The following is an 18816-nucleotide window of genomic DNA, read 5'->3' as shown; positions in this document are numbered from 1 at the left end:
TGAAAGAAAAAAGAGGTGCAAGATGGAATTGTCCTTGGACCCTCCCACCCACCCTTATGTTGTATAAACAGGACATGCACACTTTAACGAACCCATCATTTCAGCGACAGGGTCTGCCACACGACTGTGACTGAAATGACTGGTTGGTTTGGGCCCCCACCAAAAAGAAGCAATCAATCTCTCCTTGCACAAACTGCCTCTACAGAGTCAAGATGTCCACCTCATCATCATCGTCCGATTCATCACCCCTTTCACTGTGTACATCCCCCTCCTCACAGATTATTAATTCGTCCCCACTGGAATCCACCATCTCAGGTCCCCGTGTACTTTCTGGAGGCAATTGCTGCTGGTGAATTTCTCCATGGAGGAATTGATCAGAATTCATTTTAATGAACATCATCTCCACATTTTCTGGAAGTAACCTCGTACGCCGATTGCTGACAAGGTGAGCGGCGGCACTAAACACTCTTTCGGAGTACACACTGGAGGGAGGGCAACTTAGGTAGAATAAAGCCAGTTTCTGCAAGGGCCTCCAAATTGCCTCTTTTTCCTGCCAGTACACGTATGGACTGTCTGACGTGCCTACTTGGATGCGGTCACTCATATAATCCTCCACCATTCTTTCAATGGTGAGAGAATCATATGCAGTGACAGTAGACGACATGTCAGTAATCGTTGGCAGGTCCTTCAGTCCGGACCAGATGTCAGCATCAGCAGTCGCTCCAGACTGCCCTGCATCACCGCCAGCGGGTGGGCTTGGAATTCGTAGCCTTTTCCTCGCACCCCCAGTTGCGGGAGAATGTGAAGGAGGAGATGTTGACGGGTCGCGTTCCGCTTGACTTGACAATTTTCTCACCAGCAGGTCTTTGAACCTCTGCAGACTTGTGTCTGCCGGAAAGAGAGATCCAACGTAGGTTTTAAATCTAGGATCGAGCACGGTGGCCAAAATGTAGTGCTCTGATTTCAACAGATTGACCACCCGTGAATCCTGGTTTAGCGAATGAAGGGCTCCATCCACAAGTCCCACATGCCTAGCGGAATCGCTCTGTTTTAGCTCCTCCTTCAATGCCTCCAGCTTCTTCTGCAAAAGCCTGATGAGGGGAATGACCTGACTCAGGCTGGCAGTGTCTGAACTGACTTCACGTGTGGCAAGTTCAAAAGGTTGCAGAACCTTGCACAACGTTGAAATCATTCTCCACTGTGCTTGAGACAGGTGCATTCCACCTCCTTTGCCTATATCGTGGGCAGATGTATAGGCTTGAATGGCCTTTTGCTGCTCCTCCATCCTCTGAAGCATATAGAGGGTTGAATTCCACCTCGTTACCACCTCTTGCTTCAGATGATGGCAGGGCAGGTTCAGGTGTTTTTGGTGGTGCTCCAGTCTTCTGTACGCGGTGCCTGTACGCCGAAAGTGGCCCGCAATTCTTCTGGCCACCGTCAGCATCTCTTGCACGCCCCTGTCGTTTTTTAAATAATTCTGCACCACCAAATACAAGGTATGTGCAAAACATGGGACGTGCTGGAATTTGCCCAGATGTAATGCACACACAATATTGCTGGCGTTGTCCGATGCCACAAATCCCCAGGAGAGTCCAATTGGGGTAAGCCATTCTGCGATGATCTTCCTCAGTTGCCGTAAGATGTTTTCAGCTGTGTGCGTATTCTGGAAAGCGGTGATACAAAGCATAGCCTGCCTAGGAACGAGTTAGCGTTTGCGAGATGCTGCTACTGGTGCCCTGCTGCTGTTCTTGCAGCGGGAGGCAATAAATCTACCCAGTGGGCTGTCACAGTCATATAGTCCTGAGTCTGCCCTGCTCCACTTGTCCACATGTCCGTGGTTAAGTGGACATTGGGTACAACTACATTTTTTAGGACACTGGTGAGTCTTTTTCGGACGTCCGTGTACATTGTCGGTATCGCCTGCCTAGAGAAGTGGAACCTAGATGGTATTTGGTAACGGGGGCACACTACCTCAAGCAATTCTCTAGTTCCCCGTGAACTAACGGCAGATACTGGACGCACGTCTAACACCAACATAGTTGTCAAGGCCTGAGTTATCCGCTTTGCAACAGGATGACTGCTGTGATATTTCATCTTCCTCGCAAAGGACTGTTGGACAGTCAATTGCTTACTGGAAGTAGTACAAGTGGTCTTCCGACTTCCCCTCTGGGATGACGATCGACTCCCAGCAGCAACAACAGCAGCACCAGCAGCAGTAGGCGTTACACTCAAGGATGCATCGGAGGAATCCCAGGCAGGAGAGGACTCGTCAGACTTGCCAGTGACATGGCCTGCAGGACTATTTGCTTTCCTGGGTAAGGAGGAAATTTACACTGAGGGAGTTGGTGGTGTGGTTTGCGGGAGCTTGGTTACAAGAGGAAGGGATTTACTGGTCAGTGGACTGCTTCCGCTGTCGCCCAAAGTTTTTGAACTTGTCACTGACTTATTATGAATGCGCTGCAGGTGACGTATAAGGGAGGATGTTCCGAGGTGGTTAACGTCCTTACCCCTACTTATTACAGCTTGACAAAGGCAACACACGGCTTGACACCAGTTGTCCGCATTTCTGTTGAAATAATTCCACACTGAAGAGCTGATTTTTTTTGTATTTTGACCAGGCATGTTAATGGCCATATTCCTCCCACGGACAACAGGTGTCTCCCCGGGTGCCTGACTTAAACAAACCACATCACCATCAGAATCCTCCTTGTCAATTTCCTCCCCAGCAACACCCATATCCTCATCCTGGTGTACTTCAACACTGACATCTTCAATTTGACTATCAGGAACTGGACTGCGGGTGCTCCTTGCAGCACTTGCAGGGGGCGTGCAAATGGTGGAAGGCGCAAGCTCTTCCCGTCCAGTGTTGGGAAGGTCAGGCATCGCAACCGACACAATTGGACTCTCCTTGGGGATTTGTGATTTCGAAGAACGCACAGTTCTTTGCTGTGCTTTTGCCAGCTTAAGTCTTTTCTTTTTTCTAGCGAGAGGATGAGTGCTTCCATACTCATATGAAGCTGAACCACTAGCCATGAACATAGGCCAGGGCCTCAGCCGTTCCTTGCTACTCCGTGTCGTAAATGGCATATTTGCAAGTTTACGCTTCTCCTCAGACGCTTTTAGTTTTGATTTTTGGGTCATTTTACTGATCTTTTGTGTTTTGGATTTTACATGCTCTGTACTATGACATTGGGCATCGGCCTTGGCAGACGACGTTGATGGCATTTCATCGTCTCGGCCATGACTAGTGGCAGCAGCTTCAGCACGAGGTGGAAGTGGATCTTGATCTTTCCCTATTTTTTTAACCTCCACATTTTTGTTCTCCATATTTTAATGCGCACTACTAAAAGCCACCACAGGTATACAATGTAGATGGATGGATAGTATAGTATTATATTACTTATGGACGACGAGTGCACTGACGACACAGAGGTAGGTACAGCTACGGTACTGCTATATATATATATATAATATACTGTATAATAATAATAACGGACCTGGTGGACACTGTCAGCAGACTGCTAAACTAGTATGAAGAAAAAAAAAACCACCACAGGTATACAATGTAGATGGATGGATAGTATAGTATAGTATTATATTACTTATGGACGACGAGTGCACTGACGACACAGAGGTAGGTACAGCCATGGCCTACCGTACTGCTATATATATATATATAAAATATACTGTAAAATAATAACGGACCTGGTGGACACTGTCAGCATACTGCTAAACTAGTATGAAGAAAAAAAAAAACACCACAGGTATACAATGTAGATGGATGGATAGTATAGTATTATATTACTTATGGACGACGAGTGCACTGACGACACAGAGGTAGGTACAGCCGTGGCCTACCGTACTGCTATATATATATATATATATATGTAAAATATACTGTAAAATAATAACGGACCTGGTGGACACTGTCAGCATACTGCTAAACTAGTATGAAGAAAAAAAAAACCACCACAGGTATACAATGTAGATGGATGGATAGTATAGTATTATATTACTTATGGACGACGAGTGCACTGACGACACAGAGGTAGGTACAGCCATGGCCTACCGTACTGCTATATATATATATATATATATATATATATATAATATACTGTATAATAATAACGGACCTGGTGGACACTGTCAGCAGACTGCTAAACTAGTATGAAGATAAAAAAAACCACCACAGGTATACAATGTAGATGGATGGATAGTATAGTATTATATTACTTATGGACGACGAGTGCACTGACGACACAGAGGTAGGTACAGCCGTGGCCTACCGTACTGCTATATATATATATATATATATATAATATACTGTATAATAATAATAACGGACCTGGTGGACACTGTCAGCAGACTGCTAAACTAGTATGAAGAAAAAAAAGCCACCACAGGTATACAATGTAGATGGATGGATACTATGTATAGTATTATATTACTTATGGACGACAAGTGCACTGACGACACAGAGGTAGGTACAGCCGTGGCCTACCGTACTGCTATATATATATATATATAATATACTGTAAAATAATAATAACGGACCTGGTGGACACTGTCAGCAGACTGCTAAACTAGTATGAAGAAAAAAAAAACCACCACAGGTATATAATGTAGATGGATAGTATAGTATTATATTACTTATGGACGACGAGTGCACTGACGACACAGAGGTAGGTACAGCCGTGGCCTACCGTACTGCTATATATATATATATATATATATATTATACTGTATAATAATAATAATAACGGACCTGGTGGACACTGTCAGCAGACTGCTAAACTAGAATGAAGAAAAAAAAAGCCACCACAGGTATACAATGTAGATGGTTGGATACTATAGTATAGTATTATATTACTTATGGACGACGAGTGCACTGACGGCACAGAGGTAGGTACAGCCGTGGCCTACCGTACTGCTATATATATATATATATATAATATACTGTAAAATAATAATAACGGACCTGGTGGACACTGTCAGCAGACTGCTAAACTAGTATGAAAAAAAAAAAAGCCACCACAGGAGTGTTTTTCAGGCAGACAAACGTATACTGGACTTGTGGTCACTGTCAGCAAAACTGTGCACTGTACTCCTGCTATAACTGCTCCCCAGTCCCCACAATTAGGCAGTGTGAGCAGTGCACTCAGCACAGATATATGCAGCAGTGCAGCACACTGAGTGAGCACAGATATGGTGGAGCGTTTTTTTCAGGCAGAGAAACAACGGATTAAACTCACTGGTGGTATTATAATCAAAACCCTGCACTGTACTCCCCTAACAGCTGCTCCCCGTCCCCAATCCTCCCCACAATTATAACTAAGTCACTCAGTCTTTTCTACTATAACGGAGAGGACGCCAGCCACGTCCTCTCCCTATCAATCTCAATGCATGTGTGAAAATGGCGGCGACGCGCGGCTCCTTATATAGAATCCGAATCTCGCGAGAATCCGACAGCGGGATGATGACGTTCGGGCGCGCTCAGGTTAACCGAGCAAGGCGGGAGGATCCGAGTCGCTCGGACCCGTGATAAAAAAGGTGAAGTTCGGGCGGGTTCGGATCCCGAGGATCCGAACCCGCTCATCACTACTTCCTAGCGTCTATTGCTGCAGTTGGGTCTGCACTTCATGCTAATGCCACTACAAAGCCCTTCCCTGGTGTTCATCCGTGTGTCCAATGTGCAAGGCTGAGACGACCACTGCTTGGTGCAAATCATTTTTCTGATCATGGCCTCCAATGTGAGTGATTCAGCATCTCTGCATGCCATTTAGCAACACACCTGCATAACTCAAAGTAGTATGCTCTCAGATATTCAGAGCTTACAGGGGAGTGATTAATTAGGCTGTTTGATTGGTTGTTAGTGGGCTGTTACAGCCCTTATCTAGCTCCGTTTGACGAAAACTGCCTGTGAGCAGTTGAAACAGACTGTTGGGTCTCTGTTATGGTCTGTACTGATCATGCCTAAATAAACCAACTTTCCATGCTATGGAGTGCTTGTCCTGTGATCTTCTCTATCAAAGAGGGGTGAGTGTTGTCTATCTACACATATATATATATACACACACACACACATATACACAGTATGCACCCAAGGCACGCATCAAAACATATAGGGGCATGTCTTTATGTGAAAGGAGCGTGGTAACAGTTCACATTACACTGCACAATATTGTCCGTTTGTCACATTATGCCACACAATAGAGCGCTTTATACACATCTCACAGTCTACACAGAGGTAGAGCCATTTATACACGTTACACCACAGTAGAGCCCCATTTACATTGTAGCGGGCGATATAGATGTATCTATCTATCTATCTATCTATCTATCTATATATATATATATATATATATATATATATATATATATATATGTGGATGTGGTATAGACCCAATTCTGCGCTATAAGTGAGCTACAACCTTATGACGTACTCTGTTAGCTGGAGTACAGAAATGGGATACACAACACAGAATATCTAAGGGAGCTGGATGTATTAATCCAAATGGAATACACTTCCAAATTCTGACCACAATTTAATAAAAAACATTCAATTTATTCACATACTATTGAACAGTGGCCCTCATTCCGAGTTGTTCGCTCGGTATTTTTCATCGCATCGCAATGAAAATCCGCTTAGTACGCATGCGCAATGTTCGCACTGCGACTGCACCAAGTAACTTTGCTATGTAGAAAGTAATTTTACTCACGGCTTTTTCATCGCTCCGGCGAACGTAATGTGATTGACAGGAAATGGGTGTTACTGGGCGGAAACACGGCGTTTCAGGGGCGTGTGGCTGAAAACGCTACCGTTTCCGGAAAAAACGCAGGAGTGGCCGGAGAAACGGTGGGAGTGCCTGGGCGAACGCTGGGTGTGTTTGTGACGTCAACCAGGAACGACAAGCACTGAACTGATCGCACAGGCAGAGTAAGTCTGAAGCTACTCTGAAACTGCTAAGTAGTTAGTAATCGCAATATTGCGAATACATCGGTCGCAATTTTAAGAAGCTAAGATTCACTCCCAGTAGGCGGCGGCTTAGCGTGTGTAACTCTGCTAAATTCGCCTTGCGACCGATCAACTCGGAATGAGGGCCAGTGTTCTTTAGTGAACATAAAATGCTACATACAATTCAAGCAGCAAATATATTTAAAATACAGATTCCAGTTTTTTAGAAGACATGATGAAATCAATGTGTACCATTCAATGATGTCTTTTAATGTCTGATGTTCTCACAGCTAAAGAATACCCCTATTCTGCTTGAATTGTATGTAGCATTTACCAGACAATTCGTCTGGTATAGTGAAACTGCAAATGCCTCTTTAAAGCAGTTTTTGCGCTTGTTTTTTTTCTTATTTCACACAACATGATTGTTAGATCATTTATACCTAAGGTTTTTTCTGACAATGTTGTAGTCCAGTGGTTCCCAAACTTTTTTGTATCATGGCGCCCTAGAGTATTCAAATATTTTTCACAGCACCCCTAGGCCAAAAGATCCTAATTGATATATTTAGAAAAAAAAATTACATTCATTAAATTGTGTTTATATGTCATCCTTAGGCTCAGTTATGTGGTGAGGGATAAGATTTGCTTCTGTTTGTCCACATATTTTATGATTGGCAGCCACATGCACTGGTTTTGCCTATTAAATTAACCATAAATAATTTGAATTGGTCCTGGACCACCAATCCAAGGCGCCCCTGCAAGTGCCCTGAGGCACCCCAGGGTGCCACGGCACAGAACCACAGGTGTAGTCAGTGCAATTACAAACTCCTCTGCTTTTCCCAGGCCTTACATCAGAGAAGTAGAGGGTTTTTTAACATGAACTATATCTTACAGTAGGTGTCTGAACATCAGTATGTGTTTCTGAATTAATGTGCAATGACCGGACTTGTTTAATTCCAGTGTTTTAAACTGCATGCTGCTTGAGTTATCTTACCTATCAACAGAGGCACAGAGAGGAGGAATGGGTACAGATTACCTGTGCCCAAACCTAAGTAGGATCCAAGCAGTACACCGCCCCCCTAGGAACACAATTTGGCATGCATCATAGGTATGTACTGAATGAGGGGGCATTATAGCACCTCCTCCTGTGGCCACATGGAATACATACTAGATGCCAGTGGTCACATGACCAACCATGGCATCCTAACACTGACGATCCCCACCTCGGAGAGGGTAAGAATTTCTACTCCCCCTAGTGCCTAACCCTAAATCTCCCCCCTCCCCGGGCCCTAACCCTATTCTTGAACCCCGATACTCACCTCCTGTATGTTAGGTGTTGGTGATTCGGCGTCGGTCTCCTGAGTTGTTTTGGGATTCTGGCATAGGTCACATGACCGCCGGAATGCCACACACACTCAGCTTCCCCAGACTTGCAGAATTCTCAGTGGTGCTGCCTGTCAGTACATTAAAATAGCATTAAAACATTATTAATAATAATAATAATAGCTCTCCCTTCTTTAACTGCTCATCCACACCTAGAGATGCACAGCATATTTACTGTACTGGAAGTCCTATTATTCATGACCTATCTAGAGGACTGGGCCCAATGATGATAGTACTGTTATAGAATATAGTATAAAACCAGAAAATTCTCATCCAGCTTGTCCTAAAGCACATGAGGTTTGGGGAAAACTTGAGTACAGTGCATGTGATTAAAGGCATTGTAAACTACCTCACATTGCTTGTAATTTGAAGGTGAAAATCACCTGCCATGTGCCAAAAAACCTGTCCTTTGGTAAATATTTCCTCATGGAAATACTGAACACATCCACTCTTCTCAGTATACTATAGACACTGTACGCTCTCTTGCTACTATATTTAAATTGTATTTTGAACAGGTATATAATTAAGAGAATTCTGGTTCCTATTCAGTATGGATTGCATCTGAGATACGATCGCATATTAATGATTTTTGGGCCAGTCCGCACGTGCAGCACTCGTTCTGCATGTGCGCGGACCAGAAGATGCGTCCGCATCTCAGTGCTGCGAACGTTCCTGCCTGATTGTCAGGCAGAGGTGTTTGCAGGTGGACGGGACGCCAAGGACATGGTGGGTTTACCCTGTTTTTGGGTTGCCGCTGTAATGCGAAACATGGCCGCTCTGCGCTTGCCTTCACAGCCTGGATGCGCAGGCAGGGGGCATCACTTATTTTGTGGGAACAGTGATGCGATCACAATTGAATTGTAATCGCATCACTGGCTGCCCTTTGCATGCTGGGTGCCCTTGCCCTGTTCTGGGTGGCCCCCAGCATGCGATCACAAGATGTTGCAGTTTTGTTAGTTTACCAAAATTGCAACTGAAGCTGAATGAGGGCCTCTGTTTGCCAGAGCCGTAACTAGACTTTTTGGTGCCCTGTGCCAGAAAGAGAATTGGTGCCTCCCCCCAATTTTTCCAATAAGGACATAAGGTGCATGCCCTCGTGGGGAAGGGGCATGACAAAATTGATCCCAGAGAAAGCCCATGCTATGATGCCCCTTCCCATATTTTTAGAACACTGCAAGAAAATGGATTTGCAAACAATCCACATTCATGCACTTAACTTGAGAGCTCATTATTTTTCAGTTACAATACCCTTTATTAAATACTGTAACACATTTTAATATACTGCCATACCCAGGATTCAAACATATAACCTGTTGCATTCCAGTCAAACACCCTACTCATTGAGCTCTTTGATCCTGCATAAACACTATGATATTTCTGACTATATGAAGCTACTTGCACTTTGTAAAAAAAAACAGCATTGCAATTGAGCAGATCTATGCAGTGTGCAGCCACACACTACATAGTTCTGCTCAGCTGCAATGCTGATAATTTTTTCCCAAAGTTAAGCTTCAAATAGTTCTCTAGCTTAGAATTCTCTAGCTTTCTAAGTAAGATGGCTCAATGAATAGAATATCTGACTGCAATGCCACAGACGATAGGTTTAAATCCCAGGAATGTCAGCATCTTGAGATGTTATCAAGGACAGTGTGACTGAAAAACAAAGATCGTGCAAGTTTATGAATGTTGTATAGGTATTAGCGACAGAAGAGGTGGGGGAGGGAGACAGGGGCGTTCAGGAGATACTGAGCTTCAAAAAGAGGGGAAGCTACAAGTGGAAGTAATTAAAACAGATAATTAACAAGTGCTGCTAGCAGCGCCCTCTACCATGCAGCACTATGTGCAGTGGTACACTCCGCACATACCTAGTGACAGCCCTGCTGTTGCAGTCTATTTCTGTCACCACTCGTGTTGTGCTATTTTTTATTCCTGCAGTGCTAAGACTACTGTACTGTATGTTTTTTTTGGTGGAAACTAGAAATTACTCAAAGAACAGAATTTCAGTAGCAAAGGCTAATAAAGAAAGGATTCTTTTTGGGGACACTCTTTTTTCATATGATATATATGACATTTTTAAATGCTAAATATTAAAACATGATTTGTATTTCACCTGTATTAATTGACACAAAATATACACATATGTTAAAAGCACCAATAACTTCCATATATAGTAATTACCTTTTCTATGAGACACAAATTGTCCCGTTATTAGAACTATTGTGCAGGTTGAGGACACACTTGGGGCCTACAGTAATTCAGACTTGATTGTAGCAGCAAAATTGTTCTCTAAAGGGCAAAACCATGTGCACTGCAGGTGGGGTAGATATAATATATGCATAGAAAGTTAGATTTGAGTGGGGTGTGTTTAAACTGAAATTTAAATTGCAGTGTAAAAATAAAGCAGCCAGTATTTACCCTGCACAGAAACAAAATAACCCACCCAGATCTAAATTTCTCCGCACATGTTATATCTGCCCCCCCCTGCAGTGCACATGGTTTTGCCCATTATAGAACAATTTCGCTGCTGAGATCAGGTCTGACTTAAGACCTTGGTCCAGTGGTGAAATATATTAATTAGGAACACAAAATGTTTGGTGGTTAAGATATTGGGCCTAATTCAGATCTGATCACTGTGCTGCAAATTACACTGTCCTGCGATCAGATATTTGCCGCCCAGGCGAAAACTCACAGCAGCTATCCGATCTGAATCGGGCTCATTATATTGGTAGCTCATTTCATTTATATCAGAAGACAAGGAGACAAGTTCTGTTAATATTTAAATAGAAGCTGACAAATTATTTTATCAGAGAAAATTGTACAGCTGTTAAACAAGGAAATGTTAGGTACACTAAAGGTAAGTCTGATACAACCCTGTATAAACACTTAGGGGGGTATTCAGAGTTGTTAGCAAATTTAAAAAGTAAGCAATTGGGCAAAACCATGCTGCACTGCGGGAGGGGCAAATGTAACATGTTTAGAGAGCTTTAGATTAGGGTGGGTTATATTGGTTATGTGCAGGGTAAATACTGGCTGCTTAATTTCTACACTGCAATTTATATTTCAGTTTGAACACACCACACCCCACTCTATTCTTTCAATAAATTGTATTCATGCTGCCCCTGTTTGCATAACCACATCAAATTTACAGGTACTGTAAGTGCAGCCAATCTATAGAGTAACTCGAAGATATTAAATCAAGAGTGATTTATAGCACATGTCATAGTTTACAGTAAACTCAGAGGTTACTATCACCTTATGTACAGTACTGATCATGTATCAGTCAGGTGTCTCACATTAATAGCACATTTATAGCACATGTCATAGTTTACAGCAGATTCAGAGGGTAGTACTGCCTTGTGCATAGTATTGATCATATATTAGCCAGGTGTCCACTGTATGTCTGATAACAGTTATTTAAGTGCCTGGCATAAAGAGATGTTTTCTTATGTAACATACCCTATGATTTTACATATGATGTTGGTAACCAAAGTGTGTCAATAGTCCTCTCAGAAATACAGTGTATTGCTTAAACAGTCTTGGATAGTAGATACATCTTTTGCTGAAAGGAAAGTGCAACATTAGGAGTTCCCTGTCCCTTCTACTTTTCTCTGTCATACACAGATGGGACAGAAAATGAGGGAGGGTTATGGGTAATGTGGATAAAAAATAAAGAAACGGTATGGGTGTCTACTCTTGTGCCAGGAGATAGAATACCGGTGGTATACGCAGTACATTACAGGGAGAAAATGCTCCACAAGAAAGATACCCATACAGAAGGAAAATAGTACCTACTACCACAATAGAGTCTCCTGCTTCTGTGTAAATGCTCCTCTGATCAGGAGCTCAGCTCAGCACAGAACACGTGTTTCACTTCACAGGGCTTGATCACCTGTCAGTCTTGTTAGCTGTTAGTTATTCTAAGAGAGGTTGCATTTAGCGTCCCATCTGTCGTGATTCTGGCGGCCATATAACCGACGCCGGCATCCTGACATCACTCAGGAGACTGGCGCCGGATTACCGACAGCTGACATCCTGATAGTGAGCCGCCACCCTCCGAGGGTTGGGGTAGGGGACAATGGGGGAGGGGTAGAAATACTTACCCCCAGGGTAAGTCGGGAACTTCAGTGTCGGGATGCTGCGGTTGGTCATGTGACCACTGGTATCCCGACGGCTGGCGTTTATCTGAGAGATACAGTGTAATGATTACTATTCTGTCCAGGAACCTTCCTTTTGAATATTCAGGGAACTAGAAACTAGTTAAACAAATATATGCTCCTCCATTCAAAGCCAAATACTACTACCGTATGCAATGGATGACAGCAAGTGATTTATATATGCTCTATTTGACAGGGTGTCTGAGACATTTGAGAGAACTCAATGTTAGTTTCAATAACCTGAAAACCATACCACCTGAGCTGGGAGATTGTGAAAACCTTGAAAAGATGGATGTATCTGGAAATTTAGATCTCACAGAGTTACCTTTTGAGGTAGGACATTTGTTGTCTCTCTTTAAATTATAAAGTACATTGTAAATGTGTCAATGATATGACAATGACTATTTATATTAATTATATCATGTGGTTATTGCTATTTAGAGATAAGCAAATTTATTGATCATTTACATTTTCACTTTTAATATTCCTTTAAAAAAAAATTATATTTGTTTTTTATTTTTAGTGTTCCATAAAAACGAATGAAATTACATAATTTTGAATGGAATACATTATTTTGTTCTGTTGACACAACTCTTTTTGTCTTCCATCTCATTATTACGTTTGACATTCACATTAATGCTCTTCTTTTTCTTCTCAGAGAAGCAGGACAATTTAGAGTATAATAATAATTGCACAGTTTAGCAACTTTTTCCATTTAACATAGAAACTGAGAATCTGACAGCAGATAAGAACCACTTAGCCCATCTAGTCTGCACCTTAATCGTACCGCGGGGCATCGCACCGGCAGTTCAGGAGCGATGAAATCGCACCTGAACTGCCAAAGTGATTAACATGCAATCATGCGATAGATCGCATGGTAATCACATAATCGGCACATCACCGCCGAGTGGGAGTGGCCTCTGGCGGCTCCCGGTAGGTGCCCATAGCACATTGCAGTGCCATATATCACATGTGGTTTTAAAACCACATGCGATCGCACTGTGATGTGAGAAATATTAAGTGCAGCACATACTATCTTGAGACGCAACATTCGAGCGGCGTGCCTGCGCATCGCGTCCCAAGGTTCCTAAAATGTGCATACAATCCTTCAATTTCTCTCACAGATGAGGTCGAAATTGAAGGATAGCACCTAATATCTCACAAGTGTATGGGCACCATTAAATAGATGTGAGATGGATAGATAGATAGATAGATAGATAGATAGATAGATAGATAGATAGAAATGAGATAGATAGATAGATAGATAGATAGACAACAAACATATAAGGCTAAATGTAATAGGGTACGATTTTTTAGGTGTCTAAAAAATCACTACAAATCGCAGGTTTGTAATTTGCGATTTTTTTTTTTTACTAAAAATCGCAAATATAATAGAGTGCAAATTTTAAGCTTAAAACGCATGCTATTATTGGCGATTTTTAGTAAAGGAAACATGGGATTTTTAGTAATAAAATCATGCGGTTTTTAGGTCATGTTTTTATTACTTAGTCAGAAGCATGCACAGATCAGTGAGAACTGTGCATGCTTCTGTCTGTAAAAGTTAAGAAAGTATTTAAAAAAAATAAAAAAATGATGTGCAGGTACCCCCCAATAGCATAACCAGCTCCGGGCTCTTTGAGCCGGTACTGGTTGTTAAAACACCAGGGAAAAATTGCGTAGGGTCCCCCAGTATTTATACAACCAGCATTGGGCTCTTGGACTGGTCCTGGTTCCAAAAATATGGGGGACAAAAGAAGTAGGGGTCCCCCATATTTTTTAAACCAGCACCGGGCCCCACTAGCCAGGGAGGTGATGCCGCAGCCGGGGACACTTTTATATAGGACCCTGCGGCCGCAGCATCACTCCACCCAACTAGTCACCCCTGGCCGGGGTTCCCTGGTGGAGTGGGGACCCCTAAAATAAAGGGGTCCCCCCTCCAGGCACCCAAGGGCCAGGTATAAAGTAAAGGGGCACTGTGTCATTATATATAAAACAGATGTGTTGATTTGTTTCCATGGAAACTGAACACACCTGAACTTAGGGGGTTCCGAGCTGCACCGAGCCCCGGCTCAGGTCTTCCCCCTCATGTTCGAATCTCAAAAGTAGGCAAAACTTCATCTTCACAAGTCGGACTGGAGAACTGTGTTAACTTAAAATCGGTAAGGGCACACTGTAATATTAAAAATAAAAGGCATTAGGAGCACTGTGTTAACTTAAATTACCATTATGTAGTAAAGGGGCCTGTTTTTTTTAAAAAAAATGCCATTAAGAGCACTGTATTTAACTTAAAGGGGCACTGTGTAGTAAAGGGGCACTGTGTCATTTAAAAAAATGCCATTAGGAGCACCATGTTTAATTTAAAGGGGCACAATGTCATAAAATGAAAAAACCCCATAGAGGCACCGCAGGGCTGGCTCCAGGCCTACTAGCACCCTGAGCGAGAAATGTTGAGGCGCCCCCCCCCCCATGTGTGTGTCAAAGGCGCGTGCATTCCTGGGAAAGTGGGCGTGGCCTCACAAGTTTATATTATCAAACTATAAATATATATTTTCACCTCCCTCTATTACATAATGTCCCCAGTATAGTGTCAGATACACATATGCCCCCAATAGTGCAGTGCCAGATACACATATGCCCCCAATAGTGCCAGATACACATATGCCTCCAGCAGTGCAGTGCCAGATACACATAATATGCCCTCACAGTGTCAGATACACATTATATGCCCCCCACAGTGCCAGATACACATTAAATGCCTCCACAGTGCCAGATACACATAATATTCCCCCCACAGTGCAGTGCCGGATACACATAATATGCCCCATGGTGCCAGATACACATAATATGGGGGTCATCCCTGGCACCAGTTTTGGAACACTAGGCACTAGAGTGTGAGGTCGCAAGTCGCCCCTGGCACCAGTTTGAGCACACAGGGCACTAGAGTGTGAGGACATGGGTCACCCCTGGCACCAGTTTTGGCACACTGGGTACTAGAGTGTGAGGCTGCGGGTCACCCCTGGCACCAGATTCACACATTGGGCAATGAAGTGTGAGGCCACGGGTCACTCCTGGCATCAGTTATGGCATGCTGGGCACTAGACTATGAGGCCGTGGGTCACCCCCTGGCACCAATTTTGGCGCACTGGGCACTAGAGTGATAGGCTGCAGGTCACCCCTAGCACTAGTTTCGGCACTTTGGGCACTAGAGTGTCAGGCCGTGGGTTGCCCATGGCACCAGTTTAAGCACACTGGGCACTAGAGTGTGAGGCCATGGGTCATCCCTGGCACCAGTTTTGACACACTGGGCACTAGAGTGTGAGGACGCATGTCGCCCCTGGCACCAGTTTCGGCACATTGGGCACTAGAGTGTGATGCCACATGTTGCCCCTGGCACCAGTTTCGGCACACTGGACACTAGAGTATGAGGCTTAGGGTTACCCCTGGCACCAGTTTCGGCACACTGGGCACTAAAGTGTGAGGCTGCGGTTTGTCCCTGGCACCAGTTTTGGCACACTGGGCACCAGAGTCAGAGGCCGCAGGTCACCCCTGGCACCAGTTTTGGCACACTGGGCACTAGAGTATGAGGCCATGGGTAGCCCCTGGCACCAGCTTCAGCACACTAGACACTAGAGTGTTAGGCTTCGGGTCACCCCTGGCACCAGTTTCAGCACACTGGGCACTAGATTGTGAGGCTGTGGGTAGCCTCTGCACCAGTTTCGGCACACTGGGCACTAGAGTGTGAGGCCGCATGTTGCCCCTGGCACCAGTTTCGGCACACTGGGCACTAGAGTATGAGGCTTCGGATCACCCTTGGCACCAGTTTTGGCACATTGGGCACTAGAGTGTGAGGCCGTGGTTGCCCCTGGGATCAGTTTTGAACACTGGGCACTAGATTATGAGGGCGCGGATCACCACTGGCACCAGTTTCGGTACACTGGGCACTAGAGTATGAGGCTGCGGGTCACTCCTTGCACCAGTTTCAGCACACTGGGCACTAGAGTTTGAGGCTGCGGGTTGCCCCTGGCACCAGTTTTGGCACACTGGGCACTAGATTATGAGGCCGTGGGTCACCCCTGGCACCAGTTTCGGTACACTGGGCACTAGAGTGTGAGGCTGCGGGTCACCCCTGGCACCAGTTTTGGAACAGTGGGCACTAGAGTGTGAGGCCGCAGATCGCTCCTGGCACCAGTTTCGGCACACTGGGAACTAGAGTATGAGACTTCGGTTCACCCCTGGCACCAGTTTCGACACACTGGGCACTAGAGTGTGAGGTCACATATTGCCCCTGGCACCAGTTCTGGCACACTGGGCACTAGAGTGTGAGGCCACGGGTCACCCTTGGCACCACTTTCAGAACACTGAGCACTAGAGTGTGAGGCTGCCGGTCGCCCCTTGCACCAGTTTTGGCAGACTGGACACTAAAGTGTTAAGGCTGCCAAGAGCCCCTTGCACCAGTTTCAGCACACTGGGCACTAGAGTGTGAGGGCGCAGGTTGACCCTGGCACCAGTTTCAGCACACTGGGCACTAGATTGTGAAGCCGCGGGTCGCCCCTGGCACCATTTTTGGCACAGTAGGTACTACAGTGTGAGGTTGCCGGTCGCCCCTTGCACCAGTTTTGGCACACTGGACACTAGAGGATGAGGCTTTGGCTCACCCCTGCACCAGTTTTGGCACACTGGGCACTAGATTGTGAGGCCACGGGTCACCCCTGGCAGCAGTTTCGGCCCACTGGGCACTAGAGTGTGAAGCCGCAGTTCACCCTTGGCACCAGTTTCGGCACACTGGGCACTAGAGTGTAAGGCCGCACGTTACCCCTGGCACCAGTTTCAGCACACTTGGCGCTAGAGTGTGAGTCTGCTGATCGCCCCTTGCCAGGGGCGGATCCAGAAGAAAATGAAAGGGGGGGCACCATGATAGGGTAACGGTAATAGTTATATTTACATGCTCCTAAGGCACGTGTGCTCCCAGATAAGGGGAGTGGTATCACAGGGGGCGTGGCCTCACAGAATACGCCATCAGGTAATGATTGGCTGTAGGAGCGCATCCTGGTTTATTGCCAATGTTTCACCCTGATGAAAAGGCTGATTGGGCCTTGAAATGTTGGTCACCTGTTCCATTAGTTATGGGAGCCTGGAAGGCACCCCCGCACAATATAATTATTAAAGTTTTTAGTTGGTGGTGGCAGGTGCAGCATACCTTGTTTTGGGCACTGCACTGAGACTCGAACTGCAGGACACGAACTGCCCATCTTTGATTAGCAGAAGCAGCCAGCTGGATCTCCAACAAGCAGCATAAGACATCTGCAGGACAGCCCTGTCACAATCACACGGTCCGCCTTCTCAAAGCTAAGGCTGAGTTTCACTGCACCTAGCATGGTGGTAATGGAAGTGGAGGAGGAAGCGCTGGAAAACTGTGTGGTGCAGTGAGGGCTAATGAAGCCATCTGCACCGTCATAAGTAACAGTCTTACTCGATGCTGGAATTTGAACCCCGCACCTGGGCTGGACTCTGGTTGGCTGGCAGTGGGGGAGGTAGGTTGCAGTGTGAGCAGGGGGAGGCTGGAGCTGCAGCTCCAGCATCCCCATTGGTTACCGCACAGACTTGCTGTTAGAGCCGCGGTGGGTCCTAGTGCCTGCCGGCTCTTTTATCAAATCTGACTGACGGAAATAGCAGTAGTGCTGCTGCTGTTCTCCTTTTGAAAAAAAAAAGTCAGAAATGACAGGGGGGGCACGGGCCCTGGCACCAGTTTCAGCACACTGGGCGCTAGAGTGTGAGTCCGCTGATCGCCCCTGGCACTAGAGTGTGAGTTCACGGGTCGCCCCTGGCACCACTTTCGGCACACTGGGCACTAGAGTGTGAGGCCTCGGGTCACCCCTGACACCAGTTTTGGCACACTGGGAACTAGATTGTGAGGCATCAGGTCGCCCTGGCACCAGTTATTGCTCTGCCTTATATGCCATGAGAATTATAAAATGACAATGAATACAGGGAACTCAAGAATTTAATGGGTTTTCCTGTGAATTTTGCAGATGCTTTTCCTGTATATTGCTAAATATTTGGAATATAAGGTTTACATTACTAATACAGTTGCAGTGGCGTAACTACTGCCCCCGCAGCCCTCGCGGTGGCTTGGGTCGAGGGGCTGCGGGGGCGCCACTGACTTAGAACAGATTGACATGCGGACGAGCGTCCGCATGTCAATCTGCAGGTCTCCTTCCCTCCGCCGCTGTAAGGAGGGACACGGAGCGCACAGCGCGCGCCCCCCTGTGTCCCTCCCTGGCTCTCCGGCTGTCTAATACAGGAAGTGCCGTTCGTGAGCTCTGATTG

At 45.3% G+C, this 18816-nt stretch overlaps 1 protein-coding gene across 3 annotated transcripts in view; it reads left to right on the top strand.

Moving 5' to 3' along the window:
* LRRC2 (leucine rich repeat containing 2) overlaps positions 1-18816 on the top strand; it is a 613667-nt gene that overhangs the window by 311186 nt on the left and 283665 nt on the right. For all 3 annotated transcript variants that reach the window (XM_063913712.1, XM_063913713.1, XM_063913714.1), the window contains one exon: positions 12686-12822. In XM_063913712.1, coding sequence (XP_063769782.1) covers positions 12686-12822 — 137 coding nt within the window. The remainder of the gene's footprint in view (positions 1-12685; positions 12823-18816) is intronic.

This window comes from Pseudophryne corroboree, chromosome 1, assembly GCF_028390025.1.
Source record: "Pseudophryne corroboree isolate aPseCor3 chromosome 1, aPseCor3.hap2, whole genome shotgun sequence".
NCBI classification, from domain to species: domain Eukaryota; kingdom Metazoa; phylum Chordata; class Amphibia; order Anura; family Myobatrachidae; genus Pseudophryne; species Pseudophryne corroboree.
The sequence above is the reverse complement of the archived record's forward strand: the minus strand, read 5'-3'. Positions and strand labels throughout refer to the sequence as shown.